Raw genomic sequence first — 17,887 nt, 5'->3', positions numbered from 1 at the left:
AGGTCCCCGCTTCCTCACGTACCAGCCATGGAACCCTGGGGAAGTCACCGCACCGCACTGAACTCAGATTACCTGTCTATAAAAAGGAGTAACATGCCCGTCTTACAGGGTAGTGGGACAGATTAGGTTAAATACTATATGTAAACACCTAGCACAGTGTCTGGAGCACAGTGAACGCTTTTATTAGCCATGTGAGCGCCTTTCTGGCTGGAACCACTGGGCTCTGTGGGAGAAGCCATGGGCGTGGCCACTTCCTGTGAAGTTGCCTGCCTCCGCTGCAGACCTTCAGCTATCACTAAGCCCTTCACTAGAAAGGCTCTGGTTTCAGGAACTTCGTTCCTTTTCCCCACCTCCTTCCTGATGTCACGGTCTTAGAGGGGGAAGAAGCTCTGTTTCTGGAAATCACAATAAAAACAGAGAGAAAGGGCAGCGTCAGGTAGCGCGTGTTGCCTCTGGCCAGGTGTGTGGGGGCCTGCTTTGTGTGGGGGGTGCTGTGTGTTTGATCGTGGGGACTTGAGGGGAACGTGATGTTCATGGCGATGGGTGCAGGTGAGTGTGAGTTTCTAAATGGTCTCAGTTTGGTGGTAGCAAAGGGGATGGAACAGGGGCCTTTTCAAACTTTACTCCCTATCCTAAGACTCAGGCACGCTCAACAGGGCTTGGGGGTAGGGCTCTTCCTTCCTCCTAGGCGACAGGAAATACCCTCCTCTCATGTACACCCAAAGCTGCGTGCGGTCTGGTAGAATGCCAGGGTTGCAGGATTGTGGGGAAAGCTTTAATTTACTTTAGTCTTTCGTTTTCAGGCTGGGTCCAGAGAAGCTGCCCTGGCTGCTGGGAGCCACCGAACCAGGCCTTTCCTCCTCCTCATCTTCCAGGAACAACCTGTGGTGGGGAAGGTGGAGGTAGCACTAGCGCTCACAGGGACCCAGAGGTGAGTGGGCCACCCCTTGGCTGCCCTGCCCCCACTCCCTGAACTCTGCTTTTCTGTTTCACTGACTAAGGTCCCTCCAGGGTGAATTCCAGGGAAGGGATGCCCAGGTCTCCGAGGGTCCCTGGGTAGGTGGGGGCCTCACAGGACATTCAAGTGTGACTCTGGGGCAGTTGCTGCCTTTCTTTCTTATCACACCTGTGGTCTCCCTGGGGGGAGTGTCAGTGGGGCGTGGATGCACACAGGCATGCACCTCTCCACCTGCTCTGCATTCTCTGAACCTCTCCCAGCAGGAGCTCTGGGAGGGTGTAGGCCCAGCCTGTCACCTAAAGGTGTCTCCAAGATCAGCTCTGGGTGTGGTCGGGCACCAGGGAAGGGGTGAGCTGGGAGAGGCGCCCAACCAGTACCTTGGTCCCTGAAGGGCAGGAGAGTGAGGGGAGCACAACCATGGGTTTCTTGGTGCCCACAGATGCCCCACTCCAGCCTGCATCCATCCGTCCCACGGCCCAGGGGCCTCGGGGCCCAGAAGGCAGCCTTGGTCCTGCTGTGTGCCTGTGTGGTGGCTCTTTGGGGTCTGGATGAGCCGCTAGACCACACTCTCCAGTGGCTGTTGCTCCACCTAGCCTCCCTACAGCTGGGACTGCTGTTAAGGGGGATCTGCAGTCTGGCTGAGGAGCTGTACCACATCCACTCCAGGTGACTCCCTGTAGTACCCATGGCGAGTGAGCACCCCTACGTGTGTCACACCCTTGCCCCCTAGCCCTGTCATTCCCTAAGCCTCTCCGACTGAGCTGGGCTGGGTCCTGGGCTTGGCTCTCACCTGCAGGTACCACGGCAGCTACTGGAGGGCTCTGCGGGCCTGCCTGGGCTGCCCTATCCGCCGTGCGGCCCTGCTGCTGCTGTCATGCTATTTCTTCTCCTCTCTCCCAAACACGGCTGGCCTGCCCCTCACCTGGATGCTTGCCCTCCTGGGCCTCTCACAGGCACTGACCATTATCTTGGGCTTCCAGGTATGACACGAAGGGAGGTGGGGGCCTTCCTTCCAGATAGGACATGAAGGGAGGTGGCCAAGGGGAAGCTGTGGCTTGTATGATCTGCTCTAAACTCAATACCGGGAGTAGAGCCAGGCAAGCTCTGGGACTAGTTTAAGGGTTGGAGTCCTTGGTATGGAGCCTACACTATCCTGGAAAAGCAGGTTCCACAACGAAAGAGAAGGGACCACATTGGCAGCAGATCGGGAAGCATTCTTGGAAGAAGAGGGCCCTGGGGGTCCTTCATGGAGGACCCCCAGCCCCATCCTGCCATCCACAGGGTCTGACCCCAGCTGAAGTCTCTGCTGTCTGTGAGAAAAGGAACTTCAACGTGGCGCATGGACTGGCGTGGTCATATTACATCGGGTACCTGCGGCTCATCCTGCCAGGTGGTCCTTTCCCTTCTCCCTCACTTCCAGACCTACCAGACAGATAAGACACACAGCCTCTTGTACTTCCGGAACTCTATACTTTTCAAAGCAGGTTCATGCCTGCTAAGTCATTTGACTCCCAAGCCCTCCCTGTGAGCATGAAGGATGTTATTATTATGTCTGTTTTACAGTAAGGAATAAGGGGCTCAGAGGCATTAAGTGACTGGCCCAAGGTCACCCATGATTTTTTTTTTTTTTTTTTTTTACTTTAGTGTATTTTAATAGCAAACTTACAGGAACAGCACCAAAGACAGACAACATTAAAAACAAATACTTGCATGTAGGACAACTCAAAAAAGTACAGTGAATAGATGCAATCTACTGTGTGGTAAAAATATTATAAACACCATTTAGTTGCCATCAATAAGAAATTTACTTGTTTATAAAAATCCAAATGTTGGCATTATCCAGAAAAACTTAACAGGTTTATTTATAATTGTTATAAAATTGAATTGTTGAAACTTGGTCATTGAAACGTTTAACTTACATTAATGCTCTATGTCCCAGCATTTATATTAAAAATTCACACATAAATGAAAATGGAAAAACTGCCAATACCTGATTTGTCCCCTATTTTTCCATTCACAATCATATACTTAGGTACCTTTTGATCCCATAAAATAAGAATATCTAAAGTTCAGAACTACCAATAAGAGGAAGAAGAGAAAAAAAATTTATTTGAGAACAAAATGCTTCCCATCATAATGGATTTTCAAGCATGTTCTGCACGTATGTGGCATGCTAGATGGATGTCTTTTGGCATAATTGTTATGCATTTGGCATGGCTAGCACACAGGTTGGTGTTTACCCATGAATTCTTTTAATAAATATTTACTGTGTGCCGTGTGGCTTGCATGTACAATTTCTTTTTCAATTCCCATCCTGCAAGGAAGGGATAATCATCATCTCTATTTTCAATATAAGAAAATTGAGGTTCCAAGAGATGAAATAACTCGTCCAAAGCCATGCAGCTAGCATGGAGCCAGGATTTGAACCCAGGTCTGCCGGGAGGCAGGCGCCTTGACCACTCTGCTGTAGAGGTCCTGTATCTCACTGCTCTAACTTGCAGGCACAGCCTGCATTTCTTCCATGTCTCATTGCTGTCTTCCCTTGATCACTGGGGCTTCCACCAGGAAATGGGTCTGGAGCCAAAGGCCTGGCCTTGTGCACCTGGGAATGCCACCTGTCAGGGCTCTGTCTGTCTCTTAGAGCCCTGATGCCTGTGGTAGGAAGGAGTGGAGCTGATGCAAAAATCTGAGGACAGGAGAAGTGAGTGGGGAAGAGCTTCTTTGGTCAGGAGAAGAGTCAGGGTAGTAGATGGAGGACAGCAGGAATTAATGGATATTCTGCTTCTCTTATGCAGTGAGAGTGGCCTGGACCCTTGGGTCCCTCACACCCACACATTGCAGGGGCTGATGACCTGGGTCTCTGTCCTGGCTCAAGTTGGATGCAGGGTTTGTGGAAATGATCTTTCCTCTTTCTTGGACCTGCCCACCCCAGGGCTCCAGGCCCGGATCCAAGCTTATAATAAGCTCCACAACAACACACTTCAGGGTGCAGGGAGCCAGCGGCTGCACATCCTCTTCCCGTTGGACTGCGGGGTGTGTGATAACCTGAGCGTGGCCGACCCCAACATTCACTTCCTGCACGAGCTGCCCCAGCTGAGCACCGACCGCGCTGGGATCAAGGGCCGGGTCTACACCAACAGCGTCTACGAGGTCCTGGAGCATGGGCGGCCGGTAAGCGTGCTGTGGGGTGGGAGCCTCAGGGAGCGTCAGGATCCTGGGTCCCAGCCAACCACCGACACAAACACACTGCCCTTCTCTGAGCCTTAGTTTCCCCAATTGGTCCCAGGGCTGGGCAAGGTTCAGCTCCGAATGATAAGTTACATTTTTTGAACACTTACAGCATGCCGGACACTATTCTAAGTGCTTCACATGGCCAGCTCATTGACTCCTCACCATGGCCTTCTCGGGTAGGGACTGTTACACTCCCCACTTTACAGGTGAGGACCCTGAGCTTCGGGGAAATTTCAACCCAGAAATTTATCAGCACTTTGTACTAGTGTGATACTTTGTTGAGAGAATATTATTATAATTGCACTATTAGCTGGAGTCCATAGTTTCAATTAGGGGTCACTGGCAATGCGTTGTATAGTCCCATGGTTTTTAAAACATTTTTATTCTACTAACATATGAACAAGCTCAAAATTTCCCTTTTTTCCACGTTCAAATATATCATTCAAGCACTGTTAATTATACTCACAATGTTGTGCTACCATCACCACCATCCATTACTGAAATACTTTTGTCACCCCAAACAGAAACTCTGCATCAATTAAGCATTAATTCCTCATTCCCTACCCACACCCCAGCCCCTAGTAACCTGAATTCTAGTTTCTGACTCTGTGAGTTCGCTTATTCTGTGTATCTCCTATCAGTGCGGTCACACAATATTTGTCCTTTTGTGTCTGGCTTATTTCACTCAACATAATGTGTTCAAGGGTCGTTCACGTGGTCACACATATTAGAGCTTTATCCCTGTTACAGAGCATGAACCTGGCCCTGACCTTCGGAAGTGTGGTGTCAGAGGCTAAAGGCAGACCAGGCAGCAAAGCCCCCATCAGGGCGACCGCCTCCAGGTCCCCATCAGGGCGACCGCCTCCAGGACCCCATCTCTGCAGAGTGAGGGAGTGGGGCTGCGGCCCGTGGTGCTGGGCTCCGGGGTCTGTCTGCCTGGCCCTTGACTTAACCCTGTCTTCCAATCCCCTCCTGCAGGCAGGCACCTGTATCCTGGAGTATGCCACCCCCTTGCAGACCCTGTTTGCCATGTCACAGGATGGCAGAGCTGGCTTTAGCCGGGAGGATCGGCTTGAACAGACCAAACTCTTCTGCCGGACACTAGAAGATATCCTGGCGGATATCCCCGAGTCTCAGAACAACTGCCGCCTCATTGTCTATGAAGGTGAGGGCTTAGTATGAGAGCAGGAGGAACCAAAGAATCCCCAGGGGACCAGAAGGAGATAGGGGCCTACCCAAGTGGCCAGGGCATTCAAGACTTGCGGCTTCCTCCCCTGAGAGAGGCCTCCCCCCTGGGACACTGGTTGTTTTATTCTTTTAAACTTTTTATGGTGGTAGCATATATTCAACATAACATTTCCCATTTTAACCACTTTCAAGTATATGATTCAGTGCTGTTGCTTATGTTCACAATGTTGGCTACTATCACCACTATCCAAAACTTTTACCAAAACTTTTCCATCACCCCAAACAGCACCTCTGTACCCAGTAAATGTTAACTCCCCGTTCCCAGCCCCCACCCCTGCCTCACTGCTTTCAGTGGTGTTTGGCTGCGGGCTTCGGGCTTCGGGTGGAGCCTGAAGAGGTGGGCTTTAGGAGCCCTTGGCTTCATCTAGGCAAGCCAGGGGAAGCAGAAGAGCCCCGGGGGGTCAGGCTGTATGGAGCACAGGCCTAGGAGCCAGGTGAGCAGACTAGCTCAACTCTGCCACTCCCTCACGGTATAACCTTGGGCGGTCCTCTGCCATCTCTGGACATCTTTTCTAAAAGCAGGATCTAGAACTCCACTATCTCTAAAGCCACTTCTAGCTCTTGGATGACACTCTAACCCCAATGGCTGGGACTCAGGTGGGGGTGGACCTGTCCAACAAGTTCTCTAAATGTGTCAAGTGGGAATGTGGGAGGTCCTCACCTCACTCCCCTCTCCTCATCTCCTTCCCCTCTCCTCTCTCCCAGAGCCTGCAGAGGGAAGCAGTTTCTCTCTGTCCCAGGAGATTCTCCGGCATCTGCGGCAGGAGGAAAGGGAGGAGGTTACTGTGGGCAACCTGGGGAGCACTGTGGTGCCCAGTTCTTCTGTGCTGTCCCAACAACCTGAGCTCCTCATCAGTGGCATGGAACAGCCTCTCCCACTCCGCACAGATTTCTTCTGAGGTTTAAGGTCACCTTGCCTGAACTCACAGTAATCTTCAATACTCTGGATACGGTACTCTCCTCAGTGGCTGGAGTTCCAGCAGAGTTGCCTCCTCCTACTGCAGGTGAGTGGGAGAGAAGGACCCTGGACTTGACAGCTAAAGATCAGTCCTATGACTTTGGGCAAGTTGTTTCACCTCCGTGAGCTTCAGTATCTTCATCTATGAAATGGGATTACAATCACTCTCCTACCTACCTCACAGGGTTGTTGTGAGGGCTGTGAGGGTCTGGGAATCTTTTGTAAACCCTGAATGCCAGGTAAATGTAAGGATTGTGCCAGGTGTCTTCCATTTGCCTGTCTAGACCTACTCTCTGCCCTGGGATGACCTGTCTGGTCGACATCAACAGGCTCCCTTGTCCTCTGGCTTCTGCTCATGTTGGATCAATGGGGAGCACCAGCAAACAGAGGGAAGGAGGAGGGTGAAGTTGGGGTGTCATTCCCCTGGTTCCCTCTCCTGCAGCATCGAGGTTGCCGTGGGTTCTCTGCATCTCCCGCCAGGTGGCCCACCTCTAACCCTGTCTGTCTCCAGGTTCCAGTAACCGCTTTCTCCACTTGCCCCTTCAGGCCTGGTGGTGGTATTGGCTCCCCATTGGTCTGAGGCTCATCCTGGAGTAATCACTCTCACTCGTGGTTTCCCTATACCCTGCCCTTTTCAAATAGTCCCTTTTTTAAAATGCTCCCCAGATTACTCAATTTGAGGGTGACATTGTTTTCCTGCCAGGACTCTGACTGATACAAGGGATTGGCGTTTATTACCCCAATGTCCAAATACACTTGCACATTCATGCTTTCTTGTCCCATCCTCTTCCTGCAGGAGGATGTCAATTTGATGTGGACAGAGTCCACCAGCTGGATGAGGGCATAGAGTTGGGCAGCACCCTATTCCCACCCCACCTGCCATTTCAGTGTCCTGGTCTCCAGTATGAGGCTTCAAGGGCAGTAAAGGGCTCGGAGCTAGACCTGAAGGCAGCACAGCAGATGTCATGAAGGGTGCACGGCTGCATCCTGGGAGAGAGGCTGCTCAAAGGAGCAGGGGCTATTGAAGAAATGTCCCTGGATGAGAGCACCCACAGAGGGTTAAGGGGGAGAGTGGTTGGTGTGAGGAGATGGGACATGGGATGCCTGGGACAACACGGTCAGCCACTATATCATACTTTATACCATCACTGTTAGAACACAGCCACTGCAATGACACCATGGTGGCAAAATAGCCTCCATCCGGGAGGAAAGGCAGCCCATCTCTACTGGTTCCGTTGGTACCACCAGTTCCACCCGGGCTGGGCTGGTTCCCTCCCTCCCACCTTTGTTTTTCTGACAAATGCTCAATATGCATCGCTGTGGAGATGTGCACCCCTCCCCCTGGATGCAGGTTTTCTAGACTGCTCCCAAGGATGATGGCAGAACCAAGGAAATGAAGAGCGGAAAGTTCCCTACTGTCCCCAGCTGTGGCAGTCATCCTGCCCCAATGCCTAAGGATCCCGCTGATCACCTCTACACCTAGAAACCACGCCCAAATCAGGTTCTTCCCAAAGGGACCTTCCCCCACCCATCCAGCCCCCAGCCCGCGCTCTGGCTGTGGAGTCTGATGTCTCCAGTTTCAAATCCGGACTCTGCCACTCAGTGCCTGTGGCCCCCTGGGTGTCTTGTTAAGCCTCAGTTTCTGTAAATGGGGATCACGGGGGCCCCCCCTCTCCAGGTTGTTGTGAGGAGTGAACAGGGCCGTGTGTGTAGGCCCGCAGCCGAGCGGGCCCCAGCGCACAGCTGGACCATAAGGAGGTGCAGCTCTTAAAAGTCTAGCTGCCCCTCACCAGCCCTGAAGGAGGCGAGCCTGTCCTCTGCCCACACCACCATCCCCGCCTCTCCTCCTCTCCGTCTTCTGTTATTTTCTGGCCATTCGGACTGTGCTGGGGTCTCGCAACAGGGAGGCTCCAGGGTTTGCTTGTTGTCCTCATGTAACCCCTGGGATAAAGCACTCAGATGTCCCTCCACACACATCTGCTTGTATATTCTCCTGCCTGAAGGTGAGTAGGATTTAGAGGTGCCAGGGAAGGGAGCACCTTGTCAGAGAACCGCCAGGAGGCTCGGCTTTGCCTTCCTGACCTGCTGCCTTGTCCCGACCTCCTTGCTAACTGTCCCCATGCCCCTCCCTGTCCTGGTCCACTTCATACTCTTTCCTTTCCAAACAAGCTCCATGGACCTCCTTTTCCTTTCCTGTTTTCCCTCTAGTTGGAATGTTCTAGATCTGGGAAATGTTCTGTAATAAATTCCGGGCTGGTTCCAACAGGCCCGTGCACACAGAAAGTGGGGAGGGGGTAGACTAAGAACCCCACACACTCCCCACCACCACCTCCAACCCCCGGGGAGGCAAGACAGAGCCAATGGGGACCATTCAGAGCTAATCTTGGGAGCTGTAAATGGTACTTGGGGCTTGTGAGGACCTTGGAGAATGTCAGCAAGGCCTGGGATCTTGACAGTCAAAGGACTGCCCCCCAGTCGGTGAGAGACAACAGATTTTCCTTCCTTCCCTGAGTCCTAATGAGTCTCAGGGAAGGTAGAACTCTTGGATTCTTTGCCTCGGCTCTCCCTGGCTGGCCCTCATGGTACCAGGCTGAGGGACAGGGCCTCTTCAGGTCCTGACATCCCTGCATGGGGGTAAGAGTGGATGGTGGAATCTTCCATATTAGACCCACTTAGACACCAAAGGGGAGAAGATTAAGAGTGAGAAGGGAGCAGAGAATCAGAGAAGGAGGTTCAGGGGTCTGGGGGTATCGGAAGAAGAAGGAACGGTTTTGTAAGGATGACCTTGAACACGGGAGATGCTTACAACAGCATGTTTCTGGGCAGAGACCTCAGGCTTCTTTTATTTCTCCTGTCCACAAAGGGCTTTCTCTATAAATATTCTGCTCAGAGGGCAACGCCAGTGAAGTCCATGCATACTTCCCTGAAGGCCTGATGCCCAGGTTCCAGTTTGCTTCTGTCCTAAAGTTTTGGCTAGTTTCTTGTTCTGAACCAGGTCGGGCCAACTTTCCAAAGTCTTCCACCTACAGAATTGTAATTTCATCGATGCTGGACCTGGGCCCAGCGGGTGCAGAGCAGGGGGCAGGGGCAGGGGCAGGCAGTCCCCGCTGAGCTTCTTCATGACTGTCCTGCGGGCCCAGAATCCGCCACTTGGTGAGGTGGATGCCACCCTCTGGCTTTGGGGCTGGTGGCTCTGTGGGGAGAGTGGCATGGCCCTGGTGCAGGCTTGGCCCAAAGTGGACTGCCACCACGATACCAACTGCCAGCAGGACAAAGACAGCGACGATGACGGTGAGCTGGGGCAGCCCATCCTCTCGAGGGGTTCCCCGGACCCCAGCCAGTGCCTCTGACAGTTGCTTCTGGGGCTCCTGCCCCACTGAGCTGTTCACAGCTGGAGAAAGCCAGGGGTAGTGGGCAGCCTGGGAAGGGAATGACAGAGAGAGAGGGTGGCATGAATATTTATACACAGAAAAAGATCAAAACAAAGAGACAGAAACCCAAAGGGAACTGAGAGGGCGACAAAAGGGAACAGAAACAAAGACAGAGAAAGAGACAGAGACAGAGTCAGAGTCAAGACATGGAAAGCAAGAGAGTTAGGAACAGAGAGAAAAAAACACAGAAATAGACACACACTCAAAGGAAAAAGACAGATAGACAGAGATGGATACCTAGAGAGAAATGCAAAGAGAAAAAAAAACATAAAGACATAAACAGTGATATAGACAGAGAAAAAAGGAAACAGAAATAGGGAGACAAAGTCGTACAGAAAGCGACAAGGAGGCAGAGGCTTCATTACAGCTTCATATGGAGTTGGCCCTCCAAGGCCCCTCCCGCTGTCCCTTCTTCCCAGGTCTCCAGCAGAATTCCTAAATAGATCTTGTGTCCTATGTCAGGAATCTTAGCACACTCGGGCTGGTGTCCCACGTCCAGGGCAGTGGGCAGTGGGCAGCTGCTTCTTACAGGCCTGGACAAAGGGAGGCATTGTCCAGCATCCTAGGTGTCCCCTACTCCTAACGTGCAGGGAGAGGCAGAGGCATAAGAGGAAGGAGGAGAAAAAGAGAGAACATGAACCCCAGAAGCTTGGGGCGAGGCGGGGGGGCGCTTCAGACCATTACCCTCCATCCCTGCCCAGGACACAGGATTGAGTTCAGGGGCCTTGGAGGGAGGGGGCGCCTAGTGTGAGTCCCTGGCTCTGCCCAGGATGTATCGAGGAGACCCTGTGCTAGCCTCTACCTCTGTCAGGGACCCAGGGTTCTTCTGTCAAAAGCTGGGGGCCATGATCCCTGCCTCTGTCCGTTTCCACCCTGCTAGGTGTCGGGTGGGGGTTTTGCAGTGAAGGTGGCAAAACCTCCAAACTGTAAACTCCAGAGCTGGCTGAAGAAAACTTTCCTCCTTAGCTTTCTCCTTTCTCTGCTGGGTCGTCCTGGGAGCAGACCCTAGGGGGTAGAGCCCCTCCCCTAAGCCCCCAGCCTTGCCCTCTTCTTGGGTCGATAATTGGATCCCAGGAAGGGCTGTGCAGACAAACCCATCCCTTCTCATCTCTCAGTCACACTGTCCACCCCGTCCCACCTGCATCATGTGTCGCCCCCTGACATGTGGAAAGCCCAAATGCTTTCTGTCCACCCCCAAGTCTGAAGCCCTCTGGGGCCCAAGCGACCGAGTTCCCAGGGCAGGGGGTGAGGAAGAAGCTCCAGAGTCCAGGGAGAAAAGGGAAGTCCAGGCTGCTGAAAGGCGTGGGGTCCTTTCAGGGAATCAGGCCAGCCTGGCAGGAAGGGGAACGTGGCGTCTACCTGGTGCATTGTCCGGGACCGGTGAGGCTCCCTCAGGACTGGCAGACAGCGGGGCCAGGAGAGCTGGCTGCCCAGCTCGGCCCCTACCCGAAGCGCCACGTCTGCGGGGCTCCCGGGGCACACACCCTCTGCACACAAACCCTCACTGCTCTCTCCTGCGCTTTCACTTCCGGGAACATCTGAGCTCCTCTGGGCCCAGCCCCCAACTCTGATAGCACTTTCATGGGGCCGCTTGGCACCACCTTTCCCAAGCCACCCCCCCAGCCCACCCCGCCTCACCGGCCAGCTGCAGGAGCCCGGGCACCGGCCCGCCCCTCCTCCACTAGATCCCAGACACCTGGTCGGCACCCCCCAACGCCCACCCTGTGACAAGCTGACTGCACCCCAGCCAAGTTCCTAAAGTTGCTGTCCTTTGATCTTTTTTTAAATGAAATATCTCTGACATACTAGGAAGTATAGATTAAAGCATAATAAATCTCTGTGGCCCAGCCACCAGTTCTGTCCATCTCTTAACATTTTGTCATATTCATTTCAAAAATTTTCAAGAACCAAAGTATTGCAAATAAAACGGAAGCCCTCTTCACCCTCCGACTGACTAATCACCTTGTTTCATTTGAGATTTACCATTCCCAGGCAAGACAGTCTCTTCACTTTGGGATTTTATTTTCCCCCTTTGTTTTTTACAAATATGAATTGTGTATATCGTTTTGCATTTGTCTAAATGTAACTTCATTTGAGACAGAGTGTCTGTGTGTTTTCAAGTGTCTAAATCACAGAAGTGCCCAGCGGTCTCTCCTCTCTCTGAGACAGTTTTTAAAAGATAATTTGGGTCCCAGCCCATTCAATAGGACCAACCATGGCTCATTCTGCCCCTTGCTAGGCACATACCCTCCCCTCGTTCTAGCCTAGCCGGGAGACCAGGAGGCCTTCCTGGGAACTCCCTTCACCCAACGGCTTGATCTAAAGAGGCAGGATGTAACTTCCTGGTTCCTTGTCTCCCAGCCAAGCTGCTCTGAGGCCATGGGCCAGGCACAGGGCAGAGAGAGAAGGAGGGAGAAGGGAAAACAAAAACAGAAGAAAGTGCCCGAGGGGGCCAGGTTGAGGAGGCAGGAGCCAGGGACCCCAGCCCAAACTGTTCCTCTGGCAAGGCAGGGGACACACTTTCTCTGACCCCAGTGGCTGCCTCAAAGTACCTCGGCCGACCCCCTCCCAATGCAATCAAGGGCTGTGGCAGTCCTCGGCCTCCCTCCTCCCTCTACTTAGACAGCAGCCAGAGGGAGCCAGGACTCTGCCATCATCAGTCCAGGCCTTCAGCCACTGGTGTTTGCCTTCCGCCACCTCCAGGCACCGATCCCCTTGCTCTCACAGGCACCGACACTGGGGCTTCCAGTCCCTTAGTTCAAAAGCCCAAATTTCTGATCCTTCTGATGACTGATTTCCTCCCTGTTCCTTACCAGTCCTGGGCCTATCCCCTGGAAGGATAAGTTCAGAAAGGCTAAGGAACTCCTGGGATCAGACTATTGGCCCAGGCTTCCCTGCCACCTTCCCATCTCTATGCCTCTATTCCCGCTGTTGTGCGTCCCCCCAGCCCCGCTGTGGAAACCTTAACCCTCTTTCATAGTTCAAGTGCCACCTCCCCCAGGATCGTGTTCTTTGGCCCACTATACTTGAGTCGTTTTTTTTTCCTTGAACCCTATAGCAGACTGACAAACGTGGGAGGCTCATGCTACCCCTTTTTAGTCTGTACGCTCTGTGGGGCAGGAGCCATGACTCACTCCTCTGTGTCCCAGTGTCCGTCCTGGAGTCTGAGTGACAGCGCAGGTGCCACTTGCACACCTGCCCATTCCTGGGGGCCCACAGAGAGCACCTTGCCCCTGGGGGGGGGGTGTCTGAGCCACGACGGAGCCTTCCCGATGTACTCCCTCTATCTTTTCCTGAATTGTTACTGTCACAAAACCTATTAGGATGAGTTCAGGGGGCTAAAATCATCAAGAAGCTGCTCTCATTTTACAAAGAAGAAAAGCTCTTTCAAAGCTTGGGCCCTGGAACCAAGGATGGAGGGACCCTGGGATCCTCTCCCCTACCTCCGGGTTGGAGGCCAATCCTCAGTTCCATAAGCAGGGGTCACCTCTCTTTCCAACTCCCCAGGGGAGGGTGGAAGTGGCCCTGTCGCACCGTGGAAGGTAACAGGCAGCCCTTTTTCCCTCACCCAGCACCCACGAAAGGAAGCCAGGGTTCAGGGTCTGTGGTTCGGGGTCAGGGGTCTCAGCTGAAGGGGAGGGACATGTGAGCAGCCCACGGGACTGAGCAGTGAGCAGGCCAGAGGAGGGCTGCCGAGGGAAAGGTAGGGGGACTGTAACAGCCAGTTGACTCTCTGGGCTCCTCGTAAGCTCTAGCCCACTGGGATAAGCCGGGAGCAAGGGCTGCTCACTGCAGCCACATCCCGTTGCTAGCCTTCTTGTAAAAAACTATAGGCCTTAAATTGGCTTAAGAAACTTATTGCCGTAACCACAGGCTTTTGCAATGATTTTATGGATATGTTATTTAAATATGCCTATGGTTAAGCTAACTAAGATATCCATTGTTGGTGGTTCTATGTGTTGTTCGCTTTCTTAAATTAGGGGAAAAAAGCTATAGGCCTGTCAGGGGTGCAAAGTTTCTTTCCCAGGTTATGAAAATGTTCTAACATTGTTTTTGGTGATGGTTGCGTAATTCTCTCTATATACTAAAAGCCACTGAATTGCACAGTTTAAAAAGTAAAAGTATGGTGTGTGAATTACATCTGAATCAATCTGTTGTGGGTTTTTTTTTTCTTAATCCCACAATGACAGACCACTACACACCTATTAGAATGGCTAAAACAACAGCGACAGCAACAACAAAAGCTTTGTACTTGTAGCTATTTATGGCACTATCAGTCATAAGAGGAAAAACCAGAAGCAGCTTAAATGCTCAAAACAGTTAAAAAATGTTCAAAAAACATGTCACAGAACAGTAAATAAGTTGCCACTAAAAACGATGGCTATGAAGACAGTTAGCCAGCAGAAAAGGCTGATGCTCTGAAGATAAGGCAAGCATTTTCACTTTCTCTTCTCGTCCCTTCACTTCTGGGGTAATTTTGTTCCGAAGGTGTGGCCTGTGCATCAGTGGGAGTGGAGGGCGCTGCCCCGGGCTGTGTGTCAGAATGCAGAAGAGGGGAGTGTGTGCCCACGGCGGGGGCACGGCTGGGCCTGGGGTGTCAGAGGCTGAGTGAAGGCACCCATGAGGCAGAAGGGTGGAAGCAGAGATGGGAGCTTAGTTACTACAAAGGGAAGCGATCAAATAAGTAAATATATTAACGATAGAGGGAAGCAGTGTTCTCACTGTCGGAGAGGAGCCTTGGAACAGCAGTCCCGTAGGAGCAACGAGCACCTACACCCAGATCTCAATTTCTGAGTATCATTCTCCACTAACAGGAAATAAGACTCCTTGGAGACATGGCAGACTCCAGGGCTGGGGCAGATGAAGTTCAAGGTGAGACCGGAACATCTCATTATGCCAGAAAGTAAGGAAGTGCTCAAAGAGTGATGGAGATAGATCAAAAGAACATAGAAGTCAGCCTGAAGGACGCCAAATGGCCAGACTGGGGACAATCTGAGGATCAAAAAGTGAAAATGATTGTAATGTGGTACAACCCATAGAATAAAACAAAGAATTATGAATCTGTACAAATGCGAGTAAAACAAAATGAGTAAACTGGAAATGTGTTGAGGAATGGGATTTTTACATAGTTTTAGTCTCTTTTCACAAAACTTATTAAGAAGGGGAAAAGAGTAACTTAAAAAGTGGGGGAAGGAACCATATCTCACACCCTATACAAAAAGTAACTCAAAATGTATCAAAGACCTAAACATTAGATCTAAGGCCATAAAACTCTTAGAAGAAAATGTAGGGAAATATCTTATAAATCTTATAATAGGAGGTGGTTTCCTAGAATTTACACCCAAAGAATGAGCATTGAAGAAAGAATGAAAGAAGTGGGAACTCCTCAAAATTAAACACTTTTGTGCATCAAAGAACTTCATCAAGAAAGTAAAAAGAGAGCCTGAACAATGGGTTTGGATACAATATATCAGATAAAGGTCTAGTATCCAGAATATATAAAGAGATTGTTCAACTCAACAACAAAAAGACAGACAACCCAATTACAAAACGGACAAAAGACTTGAACAGACACTTCTCAGAAGAGGAAATACATATGACCAAAAGGCACATGAAAAGATGCTCAACTTTCCTGGCTGTTAGGGAAATGCAAATCAAAGCCACAGTGAGATATCATCTCACATCCACCAGAATGGCTATTATCAATAAAACAAAATGACAAGTGCTGGAGAAGATGTGGAGAAAGAGGCACACTTATCCACTGTTGGTGGGAATGTCAAATTGTACAACCACTGTGGAAAGCAGTTTGGCAGTTTCTCAGAAAGGTAAGTATAGAATTGCCATATGACCTGGCAATAGAATTGCTAGGTATCTACTCAGGACATGAAGGCAAGGACACAAACGGACAGTTGCATACCAATGTTTAGAGCAGCATTATTTACAATTGCCAAGAGAGGAAAACAGCCTAACTGTCCATCAACAGATGAGTGGCTAAACAAGCTGTGGTATACTCATATAATTGAATATTATGCAGCAGTAAGACAGAATAAAGTTATGAAGTATGCAACAACATGGATGGACCTTAAAAACATTATGCTGAGTGAGACTAGCCAGAACACTGTGTGGTCTCACTGATATGAACTGACATTAGTGAATAATCTTGGAAAACTTCAGTTGGTCACAGAGACCATCAGGAGATAGAAATAGGGTAGATATTGAGTAATTGGAGCTGAAGGAATACAGATTGTGCAACAGGATTGATTGTGAAAATTCAGAAATGGATAGCACAATACTTCCTAACTGTAATACAATTATGTTAGAACACTGAATGAAGCTGAATGTGAGAATGATAGAGGGAGGAGGCCTAGGGGCACATATCAAATCAGAAGGAAAGGTAGATGATAAAGACTGAGATGGTATAATCTAGGAATGCCTGGAGTGTATAATGTTAGTGACTAAATGTGCAAATTTAAAAATGTTTCGTCATGAAGCAGAACAAAGGAGTGTCAATAATTCAGGGTGTTGAAAATAGATGGTAATTAATATTTTAAAACTTTAACTTTTGTGTGAGACTAAAGCAAAAAAAAAATGTTTATTTGGTACAAAATAAAAAAAAAAGTGGGGGAACCTGGCTATTGTGGGCTGAATGGTAGTCCCCCCAAAGCTATGCCCACATCCTAATTCCCAGAGCCTGTGACTGTTACCTTGTTTGGAAAAAGAGTTTTTGTGGGGTTTATTAAATCAAGGGTCTTGAGATGAGGGGTGTTCTAGTTTGCTAGCTGCCAGAATGCAACACACCAGAGACGGATTGGCTTTTAATAAAAGGGGATTTATTTTGTTAGTTCTTCAGAGGAAAGGCAGCTAACTTTCATCTAAGGTTCTTTCTTACATGGGAAGGCACAGGATGATCTCTGCTGGCCTTCTCTCCAGGCCTCTGGGTCCCAACAACTTTCCCCAGGGTGATTTCTTTCTGCATCTCCAAAGGCCTGGGCTGAGCTGCGAGTGCTGAGATGAGGTATGCTGAGCTACGTTGCACTCTCTCATTTAAGCACCAGCCAATTAAGTCAAACGTCCTTCACTGCAGCAGGCATGCCTCCTAACCGACTGCAGATATAAATCAGCAACAGATGAGGTTCATGTACCATTGGCTCATGTCCACAGCAACAGAACTAGGTGCCTTCACCTGGCCAAGTTGACAACTGAATCTAACTACCACAAGGGGATCATGCTGAACGATCTAAGTGGGTCCTATATTCAATGGAAAGCATGCTTAGAAAAGTGTCCTTCAGAAAAGAAGTCACAGGAGAAAGGTGAAGGGAAGATGGAGGCAGGCACTGGTGTGATGCCTCTTCAAGTCAAGGAACGCTCAGGAACACCGACAGCCACGAGGCGTGAGGGAAGAAGGAGCAGAGTCTCCTCTAGAGTCTTTGGAGGGATGAAATCAATACTTCAAATTTAGTCTTCTAGCTTCCAGAACTGTGAGAGAATCTATTTCTGTTGTTTTAGGCCCCCAGTTTCTGGTAATTTGTTACAAGCAGTCACAGGAAACGAACGCACCAGCAGACAACAGGCTGAGCAAGTGATCAAAGTGATCATAATCAGCAAAGGAATAAATCAAAATTGGGCACCGTTTGACAGAATGCAATGAGGGGGACGTAGCATTGCTTCTGTGACATTCCTCCAAAGACGTATAACCCAAATCCAGTCACAAGGAAACATCAGACTAACTCAAACTGAAGGGCATCCTGTAAAATAACCGGACTGCAACTTTTGAAAATGTCACGGTCATGAAAGTCAAAGAAAGTATGAGGAACTGAACCAGATTAAAGGAAACTAAAGGGATTTGATAACAAAATGCAAGGAATAATTCTGGGCTGGGTCCTTTTGTGCTAAAGGACAATTTTAGGACAATTACAAAAAATGTGGATGGGATCTGTGGATTAGATGAAATATATCAATGTTCATTGTCTAATTTTGATGGCTGTATTGTGATTATGTAGGACAATGTCCTCATTTGTAGGAAATACACACTGAAGTATGGGGGAGTTGATGTGACATCCT

At 50.1% G+C, this 17,887-nt stretch overlaps 2 protein-coding genes across 2 annotated transcripts; one reads left to right on the top strand and one right to left on the bottom strand.

Annotated features, from left to right (window-relative positions):
- Nucleotides 1-265: 265 nt before the first annotated feature.
- On the top strand, nucleotides 266-6,644 carry STING1 (stimulator of interferon response cGAMP interactor 1). The gene is made up of 8 exons (XM_077138634.1): nucleotides 266-460; nucleotides 804-931; nucleotides 1,398-1,624; nucleotides 1,755-1,938; nucleotides 2,240-2,348; nucleotides 3,891-4,129; nucleotides 5,168-5,354; nucleotides 6,143-6,644. Exons 3-8 carry the CDS (start codon nucleotides 1,398-1,400, stop codon nucleotides 6,334-6,336), a joined length of 1,140 nt encoding a protein of 379 aa, XP_076994749.1. The 5' UTR covers nucleotides 266-460; nucleotides 804-931; the 3' UTR covers nucleotides 6,337-6,644.
- A 2,566-nt stretch (nucleotides 6,645-9,210) lies between these two features.
- On the bottom strand, nucleotides 9,211-11,325 carry SMIM33 (small integral membrane protein 33). The gene is made up of 2 exons (XM_077138051.1): nucleotides 11,186-11,325; nucleotides 9,211-9,814 (listed from the first exon to the last, which is right to left on the bottom strand). The coding sequence occupies exons 1-2, from the start codon at nucleotides 11,192-11,194 to the stop codon at nucleotides 9,419-9,421; spliced, it is 405 nt and encodes a 134-aa protein (XP_076994166.1). The 5' UTR covers nucleotides 11,195-11,325; the 3' UTR covers nucleotides 9,211-9,418.
- Nucleotides 11,326-17,887: the final 6,562 nt, after the last annotated feature.

This window comes from Tamandua tetradactyla, chromosome 20 (genome assembly GCF_023851605.1).
Source record: "Tamandua tetradactyla isolate mTamTet1 chromosome 20, mTamTet1.pri, whole genome shotgun sequence".
Classification (NCBI taxonomy): domain Eukaryota; kingdom Metazoa; phylum Chordata; class Mammalia; order Pilosa; family Myrmecophagidae; genus Tamandua; species Tamandua tetradactyla.
Note: the sequence above shows the minus strand (reverse complement) of the source record. Positions and strands in the feature narration are given on the sequence as shown.

What these genes read in the sequence shown, in the direction of transcription:
- STING1 (XM_077138634.1), top strand. Translation starts at nt 1,398, where the DNA reads ATGCCCCACTCCAGCCTGCATCCATCCGTCCCACGGCCCAGGGGCCTC. An exon ending in CTGTACCACATCCACTCCAG is followed by an intron (nt 1,625 to 1,754) that starts GTGACTCCCTGT and finishes TCTCACCTGCAG; the next exon opens with GTACCACGGCAGCTACTGGA. An exon ending in TCCTGGAGCATGGGCGGCCG is followed by an intron (nt 4,130 to 5,167) that starts GTAAGCGTGCTG and finishes CCCCTCCTGCAG; the next exon opens with GCAGGCACCTGTATCCTGGA.